Below are 26,149 nucleotides of genomic sequence, written 5' to 3'. Positions count from 1 at the left end.
TAGGACAGACAACAATCCCTGCCCCACAGAGCTGGTCTTTTGTTTGAGGACACAGTCAATAGATAAACGGAAACGCTTAGAATGTTCTATCAGGTGGAGATAATACCACAAAGAAAATTCAAGCAGGAGGAGGGGACAGAGGTGTCCGGAGCACAATTCGCATAGGGCAGCGACAGGACGAGAGTTGTAGAATAAATTCGAAGAGAGTCTGGGGGCTCTGGTAGAAATAAGTGATGGAGATTCATTCAAGGGTCTTGGAGTTTTCAAACTGGAAACACAGCTCGGCAAAAAACCCGGAAGTGTTTGGAAGGAGAAAGAGAAGTTAAAAGTTCTTATAGCGAAAAGTACATTCTTGAGGATTATCAGTCCTGCATTCTTAGCCCTAGGCTTGGTCCAGGAGGTTCTCGGTCAGACGTCAGGTAGTCTGGAAGGTGGGCGCCAGGAGGCCTGGTCACATTCCAGTGGTCCGGATAATGGATGTCAGGTGGCCTGGATGCGTGAGTCCCTCCGGGGGGTAATGAGAGGGCTACCTGGAGGGCCAGGTGTAGATCCGGGCACTGATGCAGGCCTGGAAAGTTCGGTGGTTTAAATTACCCGAGCCAAGTCAGAACAAGCTTGGAGTCTTCCTGCATTACCTTAACTTTCGTCATGTTTGTGATTTTAGCTGCTCGGTTAAAATAACTCCATTTTCTATATTCCCTAGCTTCACTCTTTCCTCAGACTCAAGACGGGAGCCATGCTGATTCCGGGGGGCGGGCAGCAGGGGAGAGGGAAGCATTCCAGTCTGAGGGAACAGCAAGTGCAAAGGCCCTGAGGCCAGTGAGGCTGGAGCCCATTTTGCAGACAAGGAAACTGAGGCTCAGGGCCATTGCCTCAGGAAGTTGGAGTGAGTAAGTCTTATCTTCTCCCTATAGCCAGCTGAGGATGAGGTCCTTTGACCCCCTTGGTCTGCTCCCTGCCACCCCCCCACCTTATCTCACCAGTCATTTAAGGAGCTGAAGGCTGCCTGGGGCCTCCTCACTCAGTCTCCTGGCTGAGGCCCCACCCACCACTGACTTAATCAGTATTCATTAGCTGGAAGCAGTGGCCTGGGCCCTATGGCAGGACCCTTGTCCTGTCCCCCTGGGCAGAGACCTTGAGGCTGAGGGGGTAGCTAGCAGGTTCCTGATCCCTGACTCCTCTCCTTCCCTTATCTCACTGGGGCGAGGTTGAGGGTGCTGCAATATTTACTCATGGATCTGTTGTCAGGGTGTGGCTTCCTCTGCCGGCCTGGCAAGGTCTGGGCTTGGTCCTGGGGAGGCTGTTCTTGGAGAGAAAGGACCCCACGTCCTCTTAATTCCTCAGTCTAGAAAGAACAACCGGGCCACCATGCCAGAGGGTACGGTGGATTGTAGGAGCAAGCCTGAGACTTGCCCAGGCTGTTCTCTTTACATGGGTATTCGTCCCTTCTCTCCCGCTCACCTGGGTTTTTCCAAGTCATCAATCATTTAACAAATATTTATTGAGCACTGGCTATCTGCCAGGCTGTGTGGGGGCTACGGGCAACATCCCTTCCGTTGTGGGGCCAAGTTCCATTGGAGAGAGACAGGAAATAATTAAACAGCCGATATGGCATATCGTGTCAGGGAGAGATAAATGCTATAAAAAATAAAATAGGGCAATAGGCTAGGGAGCGATGGATTGCTCTGTTCATTAGGGAGGTCAGGGAGGGGGCCTTTCTGAGGAGGAGGCTTTGAGCTGAGACCCCAAAAGAGAGGGAGCCGGTGAACATCTCCGGAAATAGTGGTTTTGGCGGAAGGTACAGCAAGTGCAAAGGCCCTGAGGCAGAAAGGTCGTTGGTGAACGTGAGGCCAGCGAGGACCCTGGGGTGGCTGGGGCTGAATGAGAGAGAGGGATGGTGGGAGGAGGTGGTTACAGAGGTAATGTAGGGAGGAGGCAAGAGAATTAACAGTTAAATTAAGCTACATTCAGAGACTGCTGCGTGCTGATCATTCCTGCAGCCAGGCTAGAAGGACATCTGCAGAGCAAATGAAGATGTCTGCTGGGATTGCTAACAAACCATTTCCCCACACCATGAAAGGAAAACAGTCTTTAAGTGGGCCCTACACAAATAAAATCCTTTATTCCCCGGTGGCTAAAACCACGGGGAACCTATGGATCAAAGGCTGGAACTCCTCGGTTCACACTGTGTGCTCCTATCATCAAAGGAAAATGTAAACAACGTCTTTAAACTGTAACTCGCAGGAACTAAGAATGATACATAAACTGAATTCCTGGAACACTGAGGTCCCTCTCAGGGTCTCCCCCTGTCTCCCTTACCATCTCTACCTCTCTCTTCTCTATTGTCTCTGTCCTTCTGAGCCTCTCTCAGGCTCTCTCACTGTCTCTGAGACCATGCTCTGTGGAGGTTACCCCTTCTCTAGTAAACTTTCCTTTTGACTCTAACGCTGGCGTGCGCTTGAATTCTGTCTTGCACTCAGTCAAGCATTTGCCCTGTCCTGCAGGAGAGGGAAGCATCTCGTCTCCCCTCCCCCCATGCCCCTCTCCCATATTATTTGAAAGTAAATTCCAGCCATGATATTTCAGCCTGGATTTAGAAAAGATGAGAACTCATAAAAAAAAACAACAACTTATAATGTCATTATTTCCACCTAAAAAGTGAGAAGAAAATGAACAACAAAAAATGTCCTTAGTATCTTCAAATACCCAGTCCGTGTTCAAATTTCCCATTGTCTCACAGGTGTCCTAATCGCTTTATCATCTTCATTGGGACATAATTTCTAGCCCAGAAAACTCACCTTGGGCAGCCATCCCCCAAGTCTAATTTTAGAACACTTATATCACCCTGGCAGGTTTCCCCATGCCAGGATCCCAAAACGGTTCAATATTTGAAATTTTTGCTTCAGCAGTAGACGACTTTCCTCAAACTGATCTTCCGTGGAACCCCAGCGTGCACAGCAAACACCTCATCTACACTCCACACCCCCTGCCCCCAGGAAAAAGCCTGCACCCCATCAGTGGCTCCATTTCTGCCGCCAGTGTCCCCACACCAGTCGACCCAGAGACTCCTTTGGAGGGCAGTGCCCTTTTGCTCACAAAGGGTTTGGATCCGGGAGGGAAGGGTTTTCCCCATGAATCATAATCATTCTTGGTCACGGCCAAGCCCACTTCCTTCCCCAGGCAGCCACTTCCTCATTTGCAAAACAAGGAGTCACGGCCCTGAACCTCTAGCGGAGGCCGTGGACTTGGAGGAAGCGGGTGGCGGCGGCAGGCAGCGCCCTCTGGTGGGCAGAGCTTGCATGGGCAGAACGAGGGCACCCGGAGCCTGCGCGTTCCAGCCAAGGACGTCTTTTCCTCATTGGCCAAACACTTACCTTGGAGCCTGAAATTCTTCCGTTAGCGGCACCTCCTTGGAGTGAAGCCTGGCGCTCTCCTCGGTGCCCCCTTGTAGAGGCAGATTCCGATGCTCGGACGCACGGACCCCAACGTTATAGTGGGCGTGGCTTACGTCTTGGGCCTTTCAGCCTGCAACGTACAGAACACAAAGCTTGGGTGTTAGAAAGACTTCGGTTCCGCTCCCAGTTTGTCCGTTTACGCCCTGTGTGACCTGACTCACTTTCCTCATCTGTAAGATGGGGATGATCATCATTCTTCCCTCACGAAACTGTTGCAAGGATAAAGTAAGTTAATAAATGTAAAGCGCTTAAACAGTGCATGGCTTATACAGTAAGTGCTCGATAAATGTTTATTACTAATTGTTATTACATTGGGTTCCACATTGCCTCCCCCACTGGACTGCAAACTTCCTGAGAGTAGGAGCTGGGCTGGTTTGTCTTCATATTTCTGGTGCCCAGTTGGGTTCATTCAACAGAGCTTGGTGTATCGTGGTTGCTCAAAATATATTTGTCAGTGAATGAATGGGGACTGCTAGCTACAGGAGGGAAAGGATCTAGATAATGTGAATCCACACACATTAACTTAGTCCACATAAATTCCCTGAGCCCTGCCCTGTGCCTGCCGCGTGCTGGGTGGCATTGGGATGGGTGGTGACAGAGAGCGCCCTGGCCCTGTCTTCCCAGGGCTCGCGATGCAGTCTGGCAGGCAGATAAACCCATCTCCAGGTAGTACCGACCCTGAGAGGGTGAGGTTGAGGTGGATGACCTCAGAGGGGGGACCTGACCCAGACTGCAGGCTAAGGAGGGCTTCCTGGAGGAAGGGGTGTCTGAGCTGAGGTCTGGAGAATGAGTAGGGGTAGACCCGAGTGGTGTGCTTGTGGGTGTGTTCCAGGCAGAAGGAAGAGAGTGTGTAACAGCCTAGAAGAACTTCAGTCTGGTGGGCCATAGAACGCAGTGGGGGAGGGTCGGGGGTACGGAGAGGGGAGGCCGAGGGGCCCAGGGCGTTATGGTGAGGGTGCTGGGGAGCCATGGATGATTCTGAGCAGGGAGGGGCAGTGTGGAGTTTGGGCTTTAGAAAGGTCCCTTGGGCTGTCTTGTGGTGGGAGGTCGGGAGGGGATTGAGAGAAACAGCCTGCCTGGGACTGGGCTGTAGAGACCAGAGACGTCAAGCTCGGGAGACTTAGATGGCAGGATCCAGTGCTTGCTCCCAGTGACACCGAGGGAGGGAGCACCCACGTTTTGGGCCCGGGAAGCTGCGTGTATTCTCTGTGTGCCCAGGAGGGTAAAGAAAGGGCCAGAAGCTGGGGTCGGGTGCATGGAGAGGGGGCATCACACAGCCGGGGCCTCACACAGCCTGGGCGCCTGTCCGTGGGTCTGCACGGTCCTCTGCTGCCCCCTCCTGGCTCCACATTGGCTCCTGTCCTGCCTGTAAGTCTGGTGACAAGGACAGACCCCATAAGCTCACGCCCTTTACCCAGCTGCCTTCTCCTGCCAACACGTGGAACTGAATTCAAGACCGGCCTCCCTGACCCTGCTCTTTTCTTTCTTTTTCAAAAGACGGTTTTATTGAGATAAAATTCACATACCATACAATTCACCCATTCCAAGTGCACACGTGTCAGTGTGTTTAGTACGTTCACAGGGCTGTGCAACCATCATTGTAATCAATTTGGGAACTTTTCCATCACCCCCCAAAGAAACCCTGTAACCCTTAGCCGTCACTCGCCATGCCCCTCTCCCTCCCAGCCCCTGGCAACCACTAATCTTTCTATCTCTACGAATTTGCCTATTCTGGACGTTTCATATAAACGAAATCCTACGATATGTGGCCTTTTGCGTCTGGCTTCTTTCACCCTGACATAATGTTCTTCCCGTTCATCCATGTTGTAGCATGGATCGAATATTTAATTCCTTTTTTATGGCCGAATAATATTTCGTGGTCTGAATATATCCTGTTTTGTTTATCCGGTCATCTGCTGATGGACATTTGGGTTCTTTTGAACCGTTTTGGCCGTTATGAATAACGCTGCTGTGAACATTCGTGTCTGAGATTTCACGTGTCTTCATTTCCTGCTAACCGCGCCCTCTTGCAGTGTGAACCCCACCACTCCCCCCTGCTCCCCATCGCACGAGCCCCATGCTGGCGGGTTCCCTGACTCCAGTCCCTCAGGCTTCTCAGCACCTGCTTTATTTTCTCTCGGGACACCACTCCTCCCAGACATCACTCTCCAAAGGCAGAGATCTCTGCGTTTTGTTCATGGCTGTCTCCTCAGAGCTTAGAACAGCTGCACACAGCAGGTGATCAATTAATATTTGCTCAATTGATAAACAGAAGAATTATTGACATGTGCTTCTCCCTAAGCCCTCACACCTAATTTAGGACCGATTCTATCAACGTTTCATTCAAAGTATTCTTCGGCTTTGTGTACTTCTTCCCCAGGCGCCCGAACCACTCTGGTCCAGTACTTGCTGAATGAATGAATGAGTCATTGAATGAATAGATGGAGGTGGGCAGGCGTGCCTGGAAATTTTTCTTAGGAAAGCATGGTGGTTGAAAGCACAGTGTGGGCTCTGGTGTGAATCCTGATTGATTGGGCTGTTATTACAGATTTGAGTTCATCTTGTTCTGGGTACGTGATAAGATTGCACCTGCCTAGCCCTCTTGACATGAGATTTGTACCATGTGACTTGCTTTGGCCAATGAAATGTGAGTGGGAGTGTCACTTCTGGGTGGAAACCTTTAAAAGCCAGTGCGTGCCTTGCCATCGTCCCTCCTTTTCCCTGCTCTGTCAGCCTGGTTCCTGGAGGAGATGCAAAGCAGAACTCTCCTGACCCTCATCACACCTGCCTACCCGGGATGGACGTGCATCATGAGCGAGAAATAAACCTTTGATGTTTTAAGCCGTGGAGACAGTTGTTACTGCAGCATAACCTAGCTCATCCGGACTGCGACACTGGTCTTTCCTCACATCGATGTGTGACCTTGGGATGGTCACGTCACCTCTCTGAGCCTTGATGTCTCCATCTGCAAAATGGGAGTATAATGGTCCCAGCCTCCCAAGGCTATTCTGAAAATTCAAGAAATTCAGACTGTAAAGACACAAAGAAAGGCCTGGTTCATTCACTGGAGCTATTATCATCATAATTAATTCTGATTTTGAAATGGTGAAAGAAGAAAACCCCTTTGGTACCCCATTTCCTAGGGTTATAGTAGGAGGAGCCTATATTAGTCTTCTAAGGCTACTATAGCAAAGACCACACAGACTTGGTGACTTAAACAACAGACATTTATTTTCTCACAGTTCTGAAGCCCGGAAGTCCAAGGTCGAGGTATCAGCAGGGTTGGTTTCTCCTGAGACCTCTCTCCTTGGCTCGCAGACAGCCATCTCCTGGTCGTGTCCTCCCATGACCTTTCCTCCAAGCGTGTGGATCCCTAAAGTCTCTTCCTCTTCTAAGGACCCCAGTCCTATTGGATTAGGGCCCCACCCTATAACCTCATTTAACCTCGATTACCTCTTCCAAGGTTTTATCTCCAAATACGGTCACCTTGGGGGTTAGTTCAGCATACAAATTTTTGGGGGACATGATTCAGTCTATAACAGCAGGTACCAAGTGACTGGAAGGCAGGTAGTCAGGCTCAGAGAGCTTACTCTTGAAAACACTGCCATCTTGGAGGTGGGAGTTGTATTAATTAGGATTTAGAAGGAGCTGGGTATAATGGAATCCCTAAGTAATGGCAGCTCAAAGAAGAGATGAGTCTTTATTTCTCAGATCGCTATCTAACCTGCCTTGGTGGCTCTGTCCACGTCATTGTCCCTGCCCCACCTCTCTCTAACTAGGCTCTGTGCTGCCCCTGGTGATCCCTGGTGGCTCTCACCATCACATCTTTTCTCTGGCCTAACTAAGTGAAGGGTGAGGAAGGGGAATCCTCTCCCTTTAAGGGTGTGACCTGAGGATTGTGCATATCACTCCTGCTCACATCCCATTGGCCTGGAATTAGTCACGTGGCCATACCTAGTTTCAAAGGAAGCTGGGAAATGTAGTTTTTATGCTCAGCAGCCATATGCTTAGTTAAAAACTCTTTTACTGAGGAAAGGAGAGAGCAGTTATTGGGGTCTGACAAACAGCTGCTGGCATGGAGGAGAGAAAGCAGACATGTGGGTTCTCCTCATCTGAGAAGGGGTTGAAGAGAGTCCCCCCCGTACCCCAAACCCCAGCAGCCAGAGTCGGGCTGAGCCCTGCCCATGTGGCTGACCTGGTTGACCTCTCAAGTAAGTGGGAGGCCAGAGTGTCTTGAGAAGTCGAGGGATGAAAGTCCCTCACAGGAAGTGTTAGCCATGCTGGGCCACAGGAAATACAACTTCCCTTCCTGTGAATTCTTCCTTATCTGCTGTTACAAATTACCACAATTTTAACAGCTTCAAACAAAAGAAATTTATCCTCTCAAAGTTCTGTAGGTCAGAAGTCCAAACTGGGTCTCGCTGGGCCAAAATCAAGATGCCGGCAGGGCTGTGTTTCTGTCTGGAGGTTCTAGGGGGTGATCTATTATCTCGCATTTTCCAACTTCTAGAGCTTCTGCTCATGGCACAAGGCCAGCAAGGGCTGGGGGGCTCCTAGATTCAAGTCACTCCAACTCTGTGCTTGCCTTGGCTTTTGGCCCCTCCCTCTATCTTCAAAGCATGTCACTTCAACCTCTGCTTCCTTTGCTGTCACAGCGCCTTCTCTGACTCACTATTCCTGCGACCCTCTTATAAAGACCCCTGTGATTACATTTAGGGCTCACGGGGGAAATCCAGGGTCATCTCCCCATCTCAGGATCATTAACCTCATCACAACAGCAAAGTTTCTGAGGTGCCATTATTCAGCCTCTTTTTTTTTTTCCAGCTCCTAGAGCAAAAGCCAGGTCTTTGCAGTGTCTTACGTGACCCTGTTCACGTCATCGCTCCTCACTTTCCTGACTTCTTCTCCCCTCGCTCCCCATCCTTCCATCTTCCTTCTGCTCCCACCACCCCGGCCTCTTGGAACGCACTGGCAGCTCCTGCCTCAGGACCTTTGCCTTCTGCCTGGAAGGCTCTTCCTTCAGACCCCCGCACGGCTCCCTCCCTCTCCTCCTTCAGGTCTTTGCTCATTGTCACCTTCTCGGTGACATGCTCCCACCTCACATTATTTATTTATTTTGTTTCCTGTCTCTTTTCCCTGCCGGAGTGTTCTTCTTCGAGAGCAGGAGTTTTCAGCTGCTTTGTTCCCTGCCAAAGCTGCAGGATCTAGAACTGTGCACGGCACACGGCCTATTTATTGCTAAATGAATGACTAAATTAAGGGCCACAGATCGGGCCCACATTTGGGACTAGGGGCGGGGTGGGGGAGGGACTGGGTGAGAATCAGGGTGGGAGCCACGGGCAGAAGTGGGCCACAGGTTTTGAGAGACTGATTTTGAGAGGGGCTGGAATCTGCCTGAGCAAGGAAGGGGTCCGGCAGCCTTGGTAACTGACTAGGTCTGTCATCGAGGGCCACAGGCCTGAGGCCAGCCCTCCCTGGGACATGTGTGGTGGGGGTCTGCTTTGTCCCCAGGGGAAGGGGCTCTGAAGGTAGCCAGGGAGCAGGGGTGGGGCATTGTGGGCCAACAGTCAGTCTGGAGCTCCGCCAAGTGGGCACCTGCGAGGTCTGGCTGGAGGCAGGCCTGACACCACCCTTCCCAGCCCCAAATATGTCGGTAAAGGAAGAGGGGGGAGGCGAGAGCCTGCTTTGCCGGAGCATGAGGCTCGGGCCAGATTGCTAGAAGGATCACATTAAAGATGGGTGGTATACTCAGAGGGCGATTGAGGAGCTGGGCCTGTCACTGTCTCCTGACCCTTGCCTGGGACACCTGCCAAATGCCAGGCTGTGTCTTCAGCTGAGTGCACCTTGTCAGCCCCATGGCCCCGATAACTTGGTCTTGCTGGGTCTCTGGTGTGGCTCTTCTGCAGGTGTGATGTCCCCAGGGGAGGGCTGAGGTTTTCCCTCAGCCAGTGGCCTTCAGGGGGTTGGCACCAGCTGGCAGTAAGGGGCAGGATCGGGATTCAGCAGGTCCTGGGGAGGGAAGGGAAAGAGAGTGAGAGGTTGTTGTTGGGGTGAGAGACGGGGAAGAGACAGAAAAACCACGTAGAGGCTGAGAGACACACAGAGAGACACAAGCACACGCACACATGCAACGTACACACACACGCGCATGCGCACACGCACACACACAGAATGGAAGGCCGAGATGGAAAGAGAGAGAGACAGAGACATGGAGGCACTGGAAGAGCCAGAAAAAGCGGCAGGCACAAGTGGCAGAGACGAAGAGACAGCAGAGACAGAGACATAGGAAAGGAGAGAGGATGAGAAGGGCAGAAATCCAGGGGCAGATACGGGGGTACGGAGAGGGGCTGAGACCCAGGCCCAGAGATGCGCCCTGACCTGCCACGTGACCCAGGGTGGAGCCCTTCCCCTCTCTGGGCTTCATTTCCCCCTTTGCAAATTCGTGGCCTTGGATTCCTTTTACGAAGGAGGAAGCTGCGACCCCAGGAGGGGCGAGGACTTGCCCAGGGTCTCCCAGCTAACAGGGTGCTTCCGGGGAGCTACGGGGCCGGAGTCGGGCGATGGTGGCGAGGCCAGCTCCCTCCCACCGGTCGTCGTGAGTCCCCGCCACCCCTCCCATTGCCCACTTGCTCCACACCTGGTAGTGCTGGGTCTCCGGCTGTGGCTGCAGGGGCGGGGGCAGGGGTGGGGCCTGCGAGGGAAGAAGAGAGGTGAGCCAGGCCCCTGGCACCCCAACGACCTCTAACCTTTGACTTTCGGTTAGGACAGACCTGATTCCAAGTCCCCATTGCCAATCCCTGGCTGCGAGGCCCAGGGGGAGGGCACAGCCTCCCCTCCCCTCTGTTTCTCCTCTGAGGAATGGGTGTGAGGGTCCCCCCCAGGGAGGCCGGTCTAGTGGCCTGACAATCACCCCATTGACGCTCAGCCCCTCCCCATTAGCACCTGTGGTTCTAAGTTTTTAATCTTAGCTTCTTCAGTTTCTCTTCTTATTGAATTCTTATTTTTTTCAACCCTTCCCACCTGAGTATAAAGGGAATATGTGCTCAGTGCAGAAAATACGGACAAGAGAGAAGGAGAGCCCGCCCTCAGTCCCCACATCGAGACAAACGCTCTCCATGCTCTCTACGGCTCCTTCCAGTCCTTTTCCTTCTGGTTTCTAAATTAGAGAGAGTCGCAGTGAACTGCAGGACAAGGCGCCCCGGGGCATGGCAGCCGACTGGGAGGGGAGGCTCCAGGTCAGAGTGGGAGGAAGCGGGACTCACCGTGAGGCCGTTCGTGAACTCTGTGCCACTCAGGGGGGACACCAGGAAGACTGGGGATGGCATCACTTCATAGATGTTGTTGTCACCTGAAGCAGAGGACAAAGGGAGGAATCAGATGTCAGGTGGCTCACAGGCCCACTCTGGCTGCCATTCATGTTCGTTCATTCATTCATTCATTCATTCATTCAGCTAATGTTTGTGCAAAGCCCTCTTCCCGCCCAGCCCTCTTCTGGGGACACAGCAGTGACTAAGGCAGCCCTGACCCTGGGGCTCACAGTCCAGTGGGTGACACAGACCTGTCTCCAAACAGGGATGACCCAGAGTGGGCAGGGTGGGAGTAAGGGGGGGTCAATAGGGCTCCTGGAGGTGGGTAAGGGAGGGCTTCCTGGAGGAGGGGACATATGAGACTGTAAGGAGAAGTGAGAATTATGCAAGGACGGGAGAGGGTGTGCGGAGGTCTGGTGGTGACAGAGCTGCCATGTTTGGGGAACTATAATGTTTGGTCTGTTGGACCTATATATCCTCTATCATCATTATCTATCTGTCTGTCTATCTATCTATCTATCTATCTATCTATCTATCTATCAATCATCTATGTATCATCTATCATCTATCTATATCTCTATCATCTGTATCTATCTATCTATCATCACCTATCTATCTGTTTCGTTTTGGAGGGTGGGAATGTTACACATGAGAGGCGAAACCAGGAAAAACAGTGGCGACCAGTTTACGGGAGGCCTTGAAAGCCACGTTAAGGAGCCTGCACTTTGTCCTGAGGACAGAGGGAGCCATGCAAGGTCTTCGAGCAGAGGGCGTCAGAATTTTAGAAGTATCTTGCCCAGGGCTGGGGTGGAGGCTAGCCTGGAGGCCGGGAGACCAGCAAGGAGCTGGGTGTGGGGAGCAGGGAGATGGAGCCTGAGCTGGGCCATAGCCTGTTGGTGGCCGGGTGAGTGTCGTGGTGCCAGGGCATAGGGAGTGCCAACCACTGAGAAGAGAAGAGAAAGCAGACTCGGGGTGAGCACTGATGTCCTTAGAATCTGTGGCTGAGTCTGGGACGCCCCAGAGTCCGGGTGGGGCAAGCTATTGGAAGGCCCCGAGGAGGGGACAGCAACGGGTTTGTGGCTGGGAGGAGACGAGGAAGGATCCTCGAGGAGGGCAGGGGAGCGAGATGGGGCCCCTGGCTTACCGGCGTCACGACTGGGGCTCAGCTCTGGTTTCGCTGTGGTCGTCATCCTGGAGACATAGGGAAGGAACGAACATTCATATAGTAAGAGGCTCAGATGGGCGGAGAGAGATCCAAAGGGGCTGGAAAGCCCAGCAGGCCCCAGAGATTGAGAGAGAAGGTCCTTGCTTCAGAATGAGCCAGGGGAGGCCTGTTCCCATGGCCGCCTCTTTTCCCACGCAGCCCTTCAGTTTTTCCCCAGCCTCCACCTTATGCCAACGAGCGACGTTTCTGTCACGTCGCCATCTACATGGACCGTCTGAATGGTTCTGCTCCATCCAGCTGTTTTATGATTTCCTTAATGTTTCTCTTTAAATCGGCTCATTTGAATACTCTTATTTAAAAGGAACACTTGAGGACGTCACTACGGAAAATTCAATAGGTCACTAAATTAACATTTACGGAACACCGACTGTGTAAGGCACTGGGGACATAAATGGGAGCCAGACTGACAAAGACCCCTGGCCTCCCGGATCAGACACTAGGGGCGAGGGGTGGGGGAGAGAGAGAGGGAGGGAGGAACGGAGGGGGAGAAAGAGAGAGAGAGAATTTGAACAAACGGTTGACCGCGGAATGTCAGGGTATAAAAAGCATCATGAAAGGAAATGAAAACGGGAAGGGGCAGAGGGTAGAAGGGGTGTGTGTACGGTTTCAGACATGATGCTCCAGGGAGCCTCACCAAGGCGGTGACGTTTGGGCAAAGGCCTGAAACAGCCAAGGGGACTAGCTGTCCAGAAATCACGAGAAGGGAGTTCCGGGCAGAGAGTCGCTGGCCGTAGTGGAGAAAATGCTGGTCAGAGGCTGAGGACTCACGGAGTCTAGTTCTGGTTCTGGAGCTTACAAGTCACTCAGGCCCGGATTCCTATTGATACTCGTAGGCCAGTCCTACGCCATTTGGCAAATGACTTCGCGTCTCTAAGCCTTAGTTTTTTTTTTTAGAGAGGACAGCAAACTATGGCCTGAGGGCCAAATCTGCCCCTCATCTTCTTTTATTCTGCCTAAGGACTCTAGCCGGAATGGCTTTTGTGCCTTAACTGCCTTTGATACAGCTGTGGCAGACATTATTAATCAATCACAGCATCCTTTCCCACTGAACCTAGAAATAGCCGCCAACTCCTTCTCTACCGAGCTCTCTAGTACATAGCACAGTGCCTGGCACTTAGTAGGCCCTCAACAAACATGTGCCTGATTTACTGATCGGGCTGGGAGGTGAAGGCTGTGTTAACTTGAAAAATAAAAGGCTACACTGAGAGGCATTTATTTGAGATCAAAAGGAATAGCTATCAGGAAACCGATTCAGGCAGAAACTCAAGTAGCTTTCCAATCAAGAGCTGAAGGCAAGAGATTTTTATGAGAAAGGGGAGAGGAACAGCGACGTCCATAGAAGGAAGGCCTTGCTACTGGTGCAGAGAAGCCAGCATGGTGAGGTTACTGCTAAAGAAAGTTTTAAATGTTCAGTCCAATAGTCATCAGTCATAATATCTGCTTTCTTGTTTTCTTTGCAAACAGTGCTTTGGGGCGCATTGTTGTTTTAGCCCCCATCCAAAGGTTATCTCTCCCTGTTTTAACATTCCCAAGGTCCGAGAGGCATAAGCGGTACAAAGCAGTTCCTCTGGTTTGGCAGCTTCCGGCTTCATTAAAGTGGCTCCATTTACATTAGTTTTTAATAGCTGTTTGCCACACCTAAATCAGAACCTATCAGGAGAAGACAAGTAGGATGATGAAGGTCAAGAAATTACAACACACGAGGAAGTGTTGAAGAAGGAGAGAAGATGGTTGCTTTTATTTTCTGGGGATTATGGAGAGGCAGAAAAATTAGAAATCTTATCTGCAACCAGCTCAGAAACAAGGTCGAAAAGTTCTGAAAAGGCTGATCTCATGTGGAAGCAATTTTTCACTAACAGACTGTCTCTGGGGAAACAGGAACCAACCTCTCGCTTGATCCCCACCATCCTGCCATGCAGAAGCAGGCACCAATCGATGGCTTTGCCTGCCCACCATCCCTCCCGCTTCACTGGTCGTGTGGATCTGGGTCTATTTTGAGCCCCAGGGCTGCACGAACAGCCCACGTTGGGCCAATTAGAGCATTCCAGCACCTGGCCACAGTGACTGGTCGGTGCAAGGACATGCAACTTAAGACAGCCCAGGGGTTTTGTTGGAACTCTCAAGAACAAGGTTCAGTCTTTCTTCTGTGGTGGCTGAGCTGGTGGGATATAAGCCTGGAGCCACTGGGAGCTATCTTGTCACCCCACAAGGGGAGAACCTTCCCTGAGAGTGAAGCCACCATAGAGAAAAGCGGAGTTGAGAGGTGTATGGAGTTTCTTGACAAAAATTGCATCCCTGGATCCAGCCATACCTGAAGCTCACGCAGGACAAAAAAACTTTCTAATTCTTTGTAAGCCAGTTCAAGGGTCGGGTTTCTGTCCCTTGCAATGCAAAATTCTATCTAATACGGACAGAAAGATTCTTTTTCATCTCAGGAGTTCCGAGATTTAACAAGGTTGTGTACGTATCGGATGACGTGACTCGTGGGATTGATCGAGGAGAGAGAGAGGGAGGAGACAAAATGAAAACAGAGAGAGGCCTGGGGCCCTTGTACCTGTGGCTCCGGCCTCTCCAGCCTCTTGTCACCAGGAGATAGGCAATGCTGCCAATGAAGAGAGACCCGGCGGCAAGAGATCCAATGATGATGGCGGCCGCGATCCCAGTGGTCACGGGCAGTTGCGTAATGGGCAGCTCCGTTTGCTTTTCTGAGGGTTATGAGAGAGAAGACCGTGTGATGTCTCAGGAGCCCCGCCCCCCATCGCACCAGTGACTGTCCACAAAACACCCGTGTGCCAGCCCAGAGCTTTCTCTTTCTTTTTAGATCCGAGTATCCAACCATTCAACCGTCTGGTTGATTCCACTGCACATAAAACCCAGTGTGTCCCAGATAACCCCTCGGCTCTCCTGCCTCAAGATCTCTGCTTCTCTAGATTTCTCACCATCTTCAGCACATCCAAAACCTACCTCCCAAGTGCTCCCCGAAACCTACCTCACCCCTCTGCTTTTTTTCACCTCAGTTGATGACACATCCATCCTTCTAGTGAAAGGATGAGGTTCTGGGCTGTTTTGACTCAGGGGGGTCATAGGGGACTCAACTCGCAGTGTTCGCAAACTCGACATGGCAGATTTCGGACGAAGCCTGCCTGACTCGTAGCCCCCAGCATGAGGACCTCCGGCCTTTAATCTCAAATCGGACACCTGTTATGTCCCAGCTATGTTCATAGAGTTCAAGGGCAGAACTGGGTTCAAGTCTTTGCTGCCTACTGGCCGTGTGACCTTGGGCAGATTAATCAACCTCTCTGTGCCTCAGTTTTCCCATCTGTAATATGGAGATAATAAGAATATCAACTTTGTAGGATTGTTATGAAGATCGAAAGAGTTCACACACACACACACACGCGCGTGCACACACACACACTGTTCTCTCAATTATCCAACAAAGGTAAATTCCCTGCCATTTTACAGATGAGGAAACTGAGTTACAGAGAGGTGAACCTACCTGCCCAAGAGCTCATGATCAATGCAGTATTGGGATCACATCCAGGCCACCTGAACTCCTCCTGGCCACTCTGCGTGGCTTCTGAAAGTGATACCTGGTTCCTGAGAGGCCTTGAAGTATGAAAATGAACTATTTCAGGCTCTGAGCAAGACTTTTATTTCCAAACAGACTAGAGTGTCACTTTATATATATTTGTGTAATCAAATTAATAAATATCCACCTATTTTATCCATCTTTCTAAAAGTTTGTCTGTTCAAAGTGTCCCAAACCTACTATAAAATTTAATCTTGTCACTGAGAGGAAGGGGATAGCCTGCGTCCAGGCTTGCCTGGTATTCGGGCATAGTTGTCCCCACGGCCCATGGAGGTGGCTAAGTTAGTCACATTTTGCAGATGTGCAAACCAAGGCCCGGGGGGTTGCATTGGGCAGAGGATAGAAGGCCGTTCTTCTCCTGGACCCTGTTCTAGCAACTTTTGCACCTTCTACCTTACTGAACCTCTACAACAGCAAGAGGAAATCCAGTGGCTTTTGTGAGTGACTCAGGAGGTGGGGCAAGGTCGAGGTCATGTTGGCTGACTCAGGGAGACTCCCAGTCCCTGTCCTCCCCCCACCCCCACAATTGCTCAGTCTTCTTACAACATCCAGAGCCCCCTGCCCCAGGATCTGCTTGCTCTGGCCCCTGCTGCCCCATCCACCCGCCCAAGCTCGTCACCCAGGACTCCCTTCCTCACTCTTTTGGCTGCCCAGCCTTTGCCCTTGCCGTTCCCGCTGACTGGCATGCTCTTCCCCATATGCTACAACTCCTGCTCTCTGTTCTGCTCTCCGTTCCTCTGGAAGCCCTCGCTGACAACCTCAGGCCAAGGAGACTCCTGATATACTTTTCCTTTAGAGCTTACTTAGCTATGCAACCAGTTGATTAATGGCAGTAGAGTGAATACATGGGTGTCTCTCCAGCACCTTTCACCACAGGGCCATTGTGAGGCCTCCAGGATCCCACCCCCGGCTCTGGATGAGGCTCTCATTAGCATATTCCAATCAGTACGGTTCCACCCCTTGTCACGGTGATTGGATCAGGACGGGCAACAAACTAGACGTTAGCCAATTAGAACTCTGCATTCCCTTGGCCTTAGTGATTGGTTCAGGTTGGTCCAATCAGAGGGAAGTGAAGGGCTGTAGTTCACAGTTAGGGCAAAAGACATCCTTTGTTCAGGAGGTTGTGGAGTTGTGAGGCCTGTGAACACTGGAATCATTTTGCTACCACGAAGGCTTTATCCATGCCTCCTTCCTTGAAAAGGGAACCCTGAGCTTTAGCTGCACAGAAGGCTGCCCAAAATAAAGACCTTTTTCAACCTCGTGTGTTGTCAGCTCATTTAAACATTGCCTTTAAAGCACTATGTTAATCAAACACCAACATTGCTTCTGATGTTGAAACCCTGGGCAGTTTCACATACAAATTTCTGTGTACAAATTTCCCCATGTTATATAAAGACATCAGTCACATTGGATTAAGGCCCATCCTAGTGACCTAATTTTAACTTGATCATCTCTGTAATGACACGATTTCCAAATAAGGTCCCATTCTGAAGGGCCGGGGGTTAAGACTCCACACACCTTTCCGAAGGGATGTAATTCAACATACAACACCTCCCAAGCCTGGTTCCCTGCCATCCTGGAGAGTCTTCCAGCTGCTCAAAATCCTTTAATCCATTCCTTTTCTATTTAAATCAGCCAGAAGCCATTTCTGTTGCCGCAGCAAGAACTCTGCCTGATTCACATGACTAAATGTCCTATTTTTATAAGTTCTTATATTATCTGCTTATTATTATAGACAGTTAAGAGGGAGCCTATGAATCTCTGTATTTTCCAAAGTTGACTGCAATAATATGCTCTTTCGTGATACAACTTTGCTATTCTATCTAGTAGAAGAGTCTAACTCCCTTCCCTTGAATCTGGGCAACCTTCGTGACTTCCTTGTAATAAAAAAAAAATGCAGTGTAGGTGACGCTGTGGCTTCCAAGGCTAGGTCGGTCAGAAGAAGCCGCCCAGTTTCTGCCTCGATCTTTTGCGGTATTCGCTCCCCGTGAGCTCTCCCCAGCTGCCACGTTGTGAGGAAGCCCAAGCAGTCCCACTGGAGAGAGCACGTGGCGATCCAGTCAGTAGCTGAAGTCGCAGCGGACAGCCAGGATGAATCTCTGGACATATAAGTGAAGACATCTCTGGATGATTCCAACCTCCAGGACTGGAGTCACCCTCAGCCTTTTGAGTCATCTCCGCTGAGGTTCCAGATTTCACAAAGTCCACAAGCCATCCTTGCTGAGCCCCGTCTAAATTCCTGATTCCAGAAATCGTGAACATAATCACACAGTTGTTTATTTAGACCACCGAGTTTGTTCAGCAAGAAATAACTAGAACTGCACTTTACGTTCTGTTTCTTCTTCCATGACTAAAAAAAAAAAAAATCATTTTTTTTGGATTTTCTTTTCATTGGTCTCTGGGACCATCTCTACTCAGTTCTACGAATGAAGAATCATCTGGATCTTCTTCTATGGACCAGAGTTCTCTATGCTGATATTTGATTAGATGCAATCACATCTGAAAAGTGCTTTGGGACACCGTTATACAAATGGACAAGGGCCAGAACATCTGTACAAGTAGAATTCTAACCCACAGCTCGCAGCAACGTACCTGGGAAACCAACCCTCTTATAAACAGCCCAGGAAGCCAGCCTGCCTCCAGCCAGACTTGCAGGAAGCTGGCCCGCTATCTCTAGTGACAGTCCAGGAAGCTAAACAATAACTTCTGTAACAATCAGCCAGCCCTAGATGGCCGGGACTTAGTTGACAACTGACAGTGCTCCTAATTTTTGTCCTTGCTTCTAACTTTGGACCCACCAGAGGGAGCCAAATATGCACCCTAATCAGTCACATAGGATGCTCTCTTCTAGTTGGCTTCTCTGTGTTGACAGTCTTCAATCATCCCTGACGCCTTCCTTGTTTTCCACCAAGAAGCTTTCCCAGCCCTCTGCAAATGAGAGCAGCTGACTCCTTTGCCGTATATAGCAAGCACTGGATAAATAACCTTTGCTTGTCTCATTTGGTTGGTCTTTGTTGATTTCCGCAGCTTCGAAAGCAGCAGCAGCTTGTGGATTTGTGGAGCCGGTCTGTATCACGATCCTGTGGCAGGAGGTTTTGTGGTGGCCCCCATTTTGTGGACATGGATTGGAGGCTCTGAGAGCTTTGGCCATTTGACTAAAGGTCGAATTGTTGGTGAGTAGTAAATCCTGGACACCGTACAGTCAGTCTTCGATGGTGGCTGTTAAGTCCCCTCGTTATCCACAGGGAATACGTCCCAAGATCCCCCAGTGGATGCCTGAAACTGAAGATAATACCAAAACCCATATATACTGTTTTTTTTTCTTCCTGTACGTACATACCTATGATAAAGTTTAATTTATAAATTAGGCACAGTAAGCAATGAATAACAATATAAAATAGAACCATTATTACAAGATACTATAATAGAAGTTAGGTGAATGTGGTCTCTGTCTCTAAAAATATCTTATTGCGTTGGATTCACTTTTCACTTGAAGGAAGCATTTCACAGCTCCTCCGGGGCATGTCCGAATCCCCAGCATCACTCCTGCACTTCGGGGCCATTATTAAGTAAAAGAAGGGTTCTTCGAACACAAGCACTGCGACAGTCGATCGGATGATCGAGATGGCTACTGAGTGACGAACGGACGGGGAGCATCTACAGCCCAGAGTCGCTGGACAAAGGGGTGATCCACGTCTGGATGGGACGGAGCTGGAGGGTGCGAGATTCCCTCACGCCACTCAGAACGGCGCATAACTCAAAGCTTACGAATCGTTCACTTTTGGAATTTTCCATTTAGTATTTTCAGACCGCAGGTTGACCGCGGGTAACCGAAACCGCAGAGAGCGAAGCCGTGGATAAGCGGGGGACGACTGTAAAGTCATAGTTAAGAGTGTGGGCTCTGGTGCCACCCAGCTTGGGTTTAAGTGCTGCTCCTTATCTGAGTGGCCTGGACAAGTTGCTTAAACTCTCTGTGCCTCAGTTTCTCCATCTGAATAAGGAAGGGGGAGCATCAAGCCATGGCTGGGAGGAGGCAGAGGATAAGTGTGTGGGAAGTACTCTGCGCATGGTCGATAAAGGGGAGTCGGGCTCTGCAATTAACTGCCGTGGGCCTCAGAGGACCCAGAAGGCTTTGGGGAGCCCGTGGAGGGTTGCTCAAAGGCCCCAACTCCCCACGACTAGGTTTACGGGACAGCAGAAACCCGCTGTAAATGACCGTGACTTCCCTCTGGGCTTCCGAGCCCAGTTTCTGCTCCTTCCTGGGTGTGGGACCGTGGGCAACTGACTTCCTCTCTCTGAGCCTCAGTTTCCTCTCCTGTGACGTGGGGACATCTACCATATCTGTGTGTCCTGGGCCTTTCTTGTGTTTTCGGGCTGTTGTGAACCCTCCACTTTGAGAGTCCTGTCAGGGACTCGCTTTCTTAGCCTCCTTTTCTGAATTCATTCATTCATTCATTCATTCACTCAACCAATACTTATAGGCATATATATTACTTATGCTACAATACTAATTATATATGATATGTCTAAAATTCTCTAGATTTCTAGGCACTGGGCATGCAGCAGGGAGCTGAATACAAATAAATGCCTGTCCTCGTGGGCCTAACATTCTAGAAAATTCCATAGATAAAATGGTGAGGGTTGTGATTCTGCTGCTTTTCCCCCTCATCTTACTCTAATAATTTCATCTCCCCTGACGACCTTCCCTTCTTCCGAGGGGAACTTTCCACTCCTGGGCCAAGTCCCACTTCCTCCCCGCGGCCCTGGGCGTTCGTTTCCTCCTTACCTGGGCACCGACACATGACCCAGCCTCCCCGATCAGATGTACCCACGTGAGACTAGGCACTGCAGGCCAGAGATGTAGGCACCAGGCTAGGCCTTTGATGGTGTGAATGTGGCTGACATGCCCACCAACATACAAACGCCACACGGGCAGAGATCTCTGGTCTGTTCCTTCTGTAAACTCAGTGCCTGGCCCACAGCAGGTCCTCAAGAGATGTTTGTTGAATGCGTAACGAATGAATGAATGCAGCTTTCCAGGGCTGACAGGCAGGAGCTGTGTGCCTAGTGCTGACAGTGTGGGCAATGCTTGCTCCGGGAGGAACAGCTCTGCTGAGTGATTTATACCCTGTGCTGAATTCCCAGCCTCCTGGAGGTTCCGTGAGCACGTGATACTCTAATTAAACTCCTTCCTGCAAACACCAGCTGAGGTGACTTCCGTCGCTGCCAAGTCCCCTCATGATTAGGAGAGATAAAGCGTGAGAGTTATCCGGCACACAGGAAGTGCTCCCTGCCCTTTCTGTCTCCCACTGTGCAGGGGCTGGATTAGGGGCCACAGCTGCCCTCAAATATCAATGCCCTGGCTGCCGAGGAGACCCGTCCTGACACGAGGACCCTCCCGACCCCATCTCGAATTCCTATCAATCCAGCCTCCACCTTTTCCTTTGCTATTCCTTTTCTGTTGAGCTGAACACTTTTGTGCTCAGCCTGCCATCAGCCAGGGTAATTCCCACCCCCCGATTTGCTGCTCTCCAAGGGGCCCCCTTGGTGCTTCCCTAGAGCCCCCTCTGGAAGCAGCAAGGGCTGAGAAAAAGCCAGGTGGCAGAGGGGCCTGGGACATAACACCCAGCCGGAGCCTCAGCTCCCTGTCAACCAGTGGCGTGGTCTTGGGCTCTCTCTGGGCCTGTTTGTCCCTCTGCAAAATGGGGATTGTCCCAGGAATGGAATGACGTGAGGTTTGCAAAGCCCCGGGCCTGGAGGTGCCTGGCAAGGAGTCAGTGCTCCCTAAATAGGAGTTAGCGCTGCAAATATTTACTGCACGCCTCGTGTGTGCTAAGCACTGCTATAGGCACCGAGGGTTTAATGGTGAGCAAAATGATGACAAATATATTTTATGATAATCACTAGAAATGGCAGGTGTCGAGTCCTTGCTCCCCTTCCCAGCCCTGATCCCCAGGCCCCCAGCTCCCCATCTTGTTTGTCCTACTTGATCCCACCCATTTGGGCAAGGGGTGAACCCTTGACTCAAGGGGAAGCAAATCGCAGGCCAGGCTGGGTTGACCAGATTCTCTCCCAGTCTCTCTGTCTGCCTTTCTCTCTCTGGCTCCCCCTCCTTTCATCTCTGCATTCTGGAAGAGGAGATCCAGAACATGCAGAGAAGCCTGGGCCAAACCCTGTTAAATGTCCTGGTGGGAATCCCCGGATGTGGAGAGAACGGAACCCGTGAGCAGAGAAGAGAGCAGAGGTGGCATCCCCTCTGGGAAGAGGGAGCCCCTGACCACTGTTCTTGTCCACTCCAGACCCCGCTGGGCTCCCCACTCCTTCATTCATTCAACGGCGTGACCCACCCCGCTGTGAACCCAGGCGTCTTGGCATTGACATCCTAGGGGCTACCTCTGGGGTTTCACAAGGTCTTCCCACTATGAGCCAGCTGGGGAGACCGTCTGCCGTTACAACCTCAGCCTTGCCTTAGGAAGTTCTCCTTGCTCTCCTGCCTCAGTCATGCTGGCCTACTGCCAGCTCAGGTCAGGAGCCCTACAGCTTCCTGCCACAGGCCCTTTGCACAGGCTGAGCCCTCTGCCTGAACATCTCCCGAAAGCATCTTTCCCCTGTACTGAGTACTGCCAGTTATCATTCAGGCTCTGTGGAAGGATTGCCTTCCCAGGCCAGCCTCCCTGATACCCCAAATAAATCTCCTATTCATAACCGCATAATCCCTGGACTTGCTTTTCCTTTACAGTACTTGCATTGTTCATAATGATTTGGGTGTGTGTGTGTGTGTGTGTGTGTGTGTGCGATTATTTAGTTAATATCTGTCTTCCCTCCTGGGCCGTGAGCCCTGGGAGGGCAGGGCCAGAGCTGACTCAGTCACCACTGTGTCCCCAGCACTGCCCAGACACTGGGCCGGACATGGGAGGCCTTGAGAAGGACGTATTTAGGGAGTGCTTGTTGAAGGAATGAGTGAGTGAACAATGCAGTGTCTGCAGAGGCAGCTCTTCATCTGATTCACGTGGCCCTACATTCGAATGCAGCTCCGTTGCTGATTCGATGACTGGCTGCCCAATATACTCAGGAGGTGCCTTCGAATGCAGGGCCACGTGAAGGGAGGGAGATTTTTTTTCTTTCTCTGCTTCGGGAGGAAGTAGTTAAGCTCCCAGAGCCTGGCATTCTGATGTCACGGCATGAAAGCCCAGTTCTACCAATTTCTGTGCCTCGGTTTCCCCATCTGTAAAATGGAGACAATCATGGCACCTGCCCGATGGAATTCTTTTCGTTAAAGCTTTCATTTATTTAATTGTTTGTTTAGTTATTCAACAAACATTAACTGAGAACCTATGATGTCCCACACGCTGTGGCAGGTGTTGGATAACGAAAGGATGGTGCGTTCTTTCACTTTGAAGGAACTAACTATCCTAGTGAGACCTATATGTAAACTGATGAATTAGAACACATTATGAAAGTCACAAAAGCAAAGGATGAGTAGAGTCCCATGGGGATATAGATGATAAGTGACCGAGAACGCCTGGGAGGGTTGCGAAGTTATTATTACTCACCTCTCCCCGCATTCACTGAGATATAATTGATATATAGCATTTCATGGAGTTTTCTAAAGATACGAATGAGTTCAAATAGGGCACCGTTTCTCAACCGGGGTGATTTTGCACGCGGGGGGAACATTTGGCAATGTCTGGAGATATTTTTGGTTATCATGGCTGGCAGGGCACTACTGGCCTCTAGTGGAGAAAGGCCAGGATTGCTGATAATATCCCACAGTGCACAGGACAGCCCCCTGCTGTGAAGAATGAGCCAGTTCAGAGTGTCAACAGTGCCCAGGTTGAGAAGCTATGCTCTAGGATGTGTTTACAACAGAACGTGTCCCATAACAAGTGCCCGAGAAACGTTAGCTGTTGTTGTCGTCCATCATCCTGCCTCTAGCGCTTGGCCCAGAGCGGATGCCTCAAAAAATACTTGACTTCTGAATATGCAGGTTGAGGGATGTGGTGTATTCCTCCAGACCAGGCATACACTAAGTGCTCAATAGATATTTCCTGCATTAATGCATATGACAAGTAAGCGAGATGGCACAGCCACCAGGGTTGGCCTCTGTCTGGCACAAGGTAGACATTCGATAGATATTTTATTAGTTAATACAGGTAAGAAGTAAATGATATTTTCAGGGCCTGGCACACAGTAGGTGCTCAAGCAATATGGGTTGACGGAGGTAATGTTTGCACAGGGCCTGGCACGTGGTCGCTGCTCAGAGCGTTGGCCTCTCCGCTTCCGCCCCCAGCACCTGATACTTACCGGACACATGGACCTCAGTCTTGGCCCGCATGGTCCAAGAAGGGTTGATGGTGACCTCCACGTGATAGGTGCCACTGTCGCTGGGCTGAGCGTGATGCAGCAGCATGGAGCCGTTGCGGAAGCCGACGATGTCACGCTGCTTCATGGCACTGCCATCTCTCTGGGGTCGCTCTAGCTCTGGGATATAGGTGAACAGCCGTGTGCCGCCATAGGCTCCTCCCCCAGGTACCAGATGAAGTCTTGGAAGGTGCCTGGGATGCCCTGGACAGACAGGAGAAGGTCCTGGTTCTTTTGAGGTTGCTCTGGAATCTTCTGGATGCGGAGGGCCGCCCAGGAGCCGCGGGGGACCCAGAGGGCCAGGAGTAAGGCTGTGGGGAGTCACAGGTGTTGGTCAGGGACCACAGCGCTCTCCTACCTATAGGTCCTCATCTAGGGATTAAGGAGTCTGAGTGCTGCTCATTGGAAACAGTTCTGGAATTGATTAGTGATGTCTGCCTGGGTTCAGGCATGGGAACCCAGGCGCTGGAGGTCACAGATTTGCCGTTCCACTGGTTAGTCCAGAAGGTTTTCCACCCTGAGATGCTGTGTAGGCTGCTTCTAAACACTTGGACTTTCAGAATTCATTCATTCATTCTTTCATTCATTCACCCAACCAGTACTTATAGGCATATATATTATTTATGCTACAATACCAATTATATATGATATATCTAAAATCCCCTCGATTTCTAGGCACTGGGGATGCAGCAGGGAACTGAATACAAATAAATTCCTGCCTTCGTGGGCCTAACGTTCTAGAAAATTCCATAGCTAAAATGGCGAGGGTTGTGATTCTTCTGCTCCTCCCCTCATCTTACTCTAATAATTCATCTTCCCTGACAACCTTCCCTTCTTCCAAGGGGAACCCTCCACTCCTGGGCCAAGCCTCACTTCCTCCTCTCGGCCCCAGGTGTTCATTTCCTCCTTACCTGAGAGCAGGAGGCCCTTTGAGAAGTGGCACTGGCTCCCCATGGGAATCTCCATCTTGGTGTCCCGTGGAGATGCCAGGGGTCCACCTGTTGGGCACCGACGGGGGCCGGAGGGCTGGGCCCTGGTTGTCTGAAGCGGGCCAACTCAATGAGGATCCTGGGAGTGCCTCCCAGACATGGCAGAGGCTGATCGAGCCCCGGCACCCCTTTTCCCACAGGCTCCACCTGTGCGCTCTGGGATGAATATGCAGACACTGGTCAAACCAGTTTTCCGGGGTGACTGGGGGTTCCCAGCACTCCTCCCTTGACTCCCTTCAACCTCTTCTTCCAACTCAGTGTGACCATCAGTGGCAACAGCAGTAATTATAACAACAGTCACAGTGGCCTCTGGTTGAGCAAGGCTCCCCAACTCTCCTAGGCACCTTCAGGCTGGCTCAACACATACAACCTCAACCAACATCCAGATGCCTAACCGTCCCCATTTGAGAGGCGAGGAAACTGGCTCAGCAGAGGGGCAAGCCTACTAGTAGGGGGAGATTAATTTCACTCATGCCTGGCTCACTCTAAAGCTCTTAGCACAGTTTTTCAAAAGCATCCTTCCATTTATCCATTCATTCATTCATTCCAATACATACTCCTTATGCCCAGTCCCATCCTGAATGATGTTGGTGACACAGATGACTAAAACAGCACCTGCCCTGCCCTCAGTTCACAGTGGGGCTCACATTTCTCTCTCTCTCTCCCTCTGTGTGTGTGTGTGTGTGTGTGTGTGGTGTTATGGGGACAGACCCATTCCCAGACATTGATGATCCAGAGTGATTAGACTGTGATGGAGGAGCCTGGGTGGGTAGGGCTGGAGAGGCCAAGAGGATGCTCCACCCAGCCTGGAGGATAGGGAGGGCTTCTGAGATCTGGAGTAGGAGTACGAATGAGACAGATAGTGGGGGGGGGAGGGTGGGGTGAGGTGTACCAGACAGCGTAAAACAGCACATGCAATGGCGTGGAGGCTACACATGAACACAGCATTGAGGAAGCTGCAAAATCCTGGATCATGGGGGACCAAAAGTGGGGGGGCACATGCCTGGAGAAATGGGAGGGGTCCATTATGATTTTGAGCTCTGTTGAGAGACAGTCTGGGTGATGGAGGGTCCAGGGTTGTGCTAATACCATAGTTCCTAGCCACACATGGCTATTGAAATATAATTTTTAATTAATTAAAATTCAATGCCTTAAAATACTTAATTCCGTCAAACTAGCCACTTTCAGGTGCTCAATAGCCCATGTGACTAGTGGCTACG

The 26,149-nt window shown here is 50.8% G+C and overlaps 1 protein-coding gene and 1 long non-coding RNA gene across 2 annotated transcripts; one reads left to right on the top strand and one right to left on the bottom strand.

Moving 5' to 3' along the window:
• Positions 1–2,922: 2,922 nt before the first annotated feature.
• Positions 2,923–20,206, top strand: LOC120605263 (uncharacterized). The gene is made up of 3 exons (XR_005653569.1): positions 2,923–3,680; positions 18,607–18,752; positions 19,076–20,206. It is a non-coding gene; the product is annotated as an uncharacterized LOC120605263 (long non-coding RNA).
• Positions 6,665–25,043, bottom strand: CEACAM19 (CEA cell adhesion molecule 19). Its single transcript, XM_039866163.1, is given in 8 exon segments — positions 6,665–9,464; positions 10,093–10,146; positions 10,718–10,803; positions 11,907–11,953; positions 14,452–14,692; positions 23,884–24,096; positions 24,099–24,251; positions 24,852–25,043. Coding segments are annotated over 8 exon segments (903 nt in total). The 5' UTR covers positions 24,907–25,043; the 3' UTR covers positions 6,665–9,410.
• Positions 25,044–26,149: the final 1,106 nt, after the last annotated feature.

This window comes from Pteropus medius, unplaced genomic scaffold, assembly GCF_902729225.1.
Source record: "Pteropus medius unplaced genomic scaffold, Ma_sr-lr_union100, whole genome shotgun sequence".
NCBI lineage: Eukaryota > Metazoa > Chordata > Mammalia > Chiroptera > Pteropodidae > Pteropus > Pteropus medius.
This window is presented reverse-complemented; position numbering and strand designations above follow the sequence as displayed.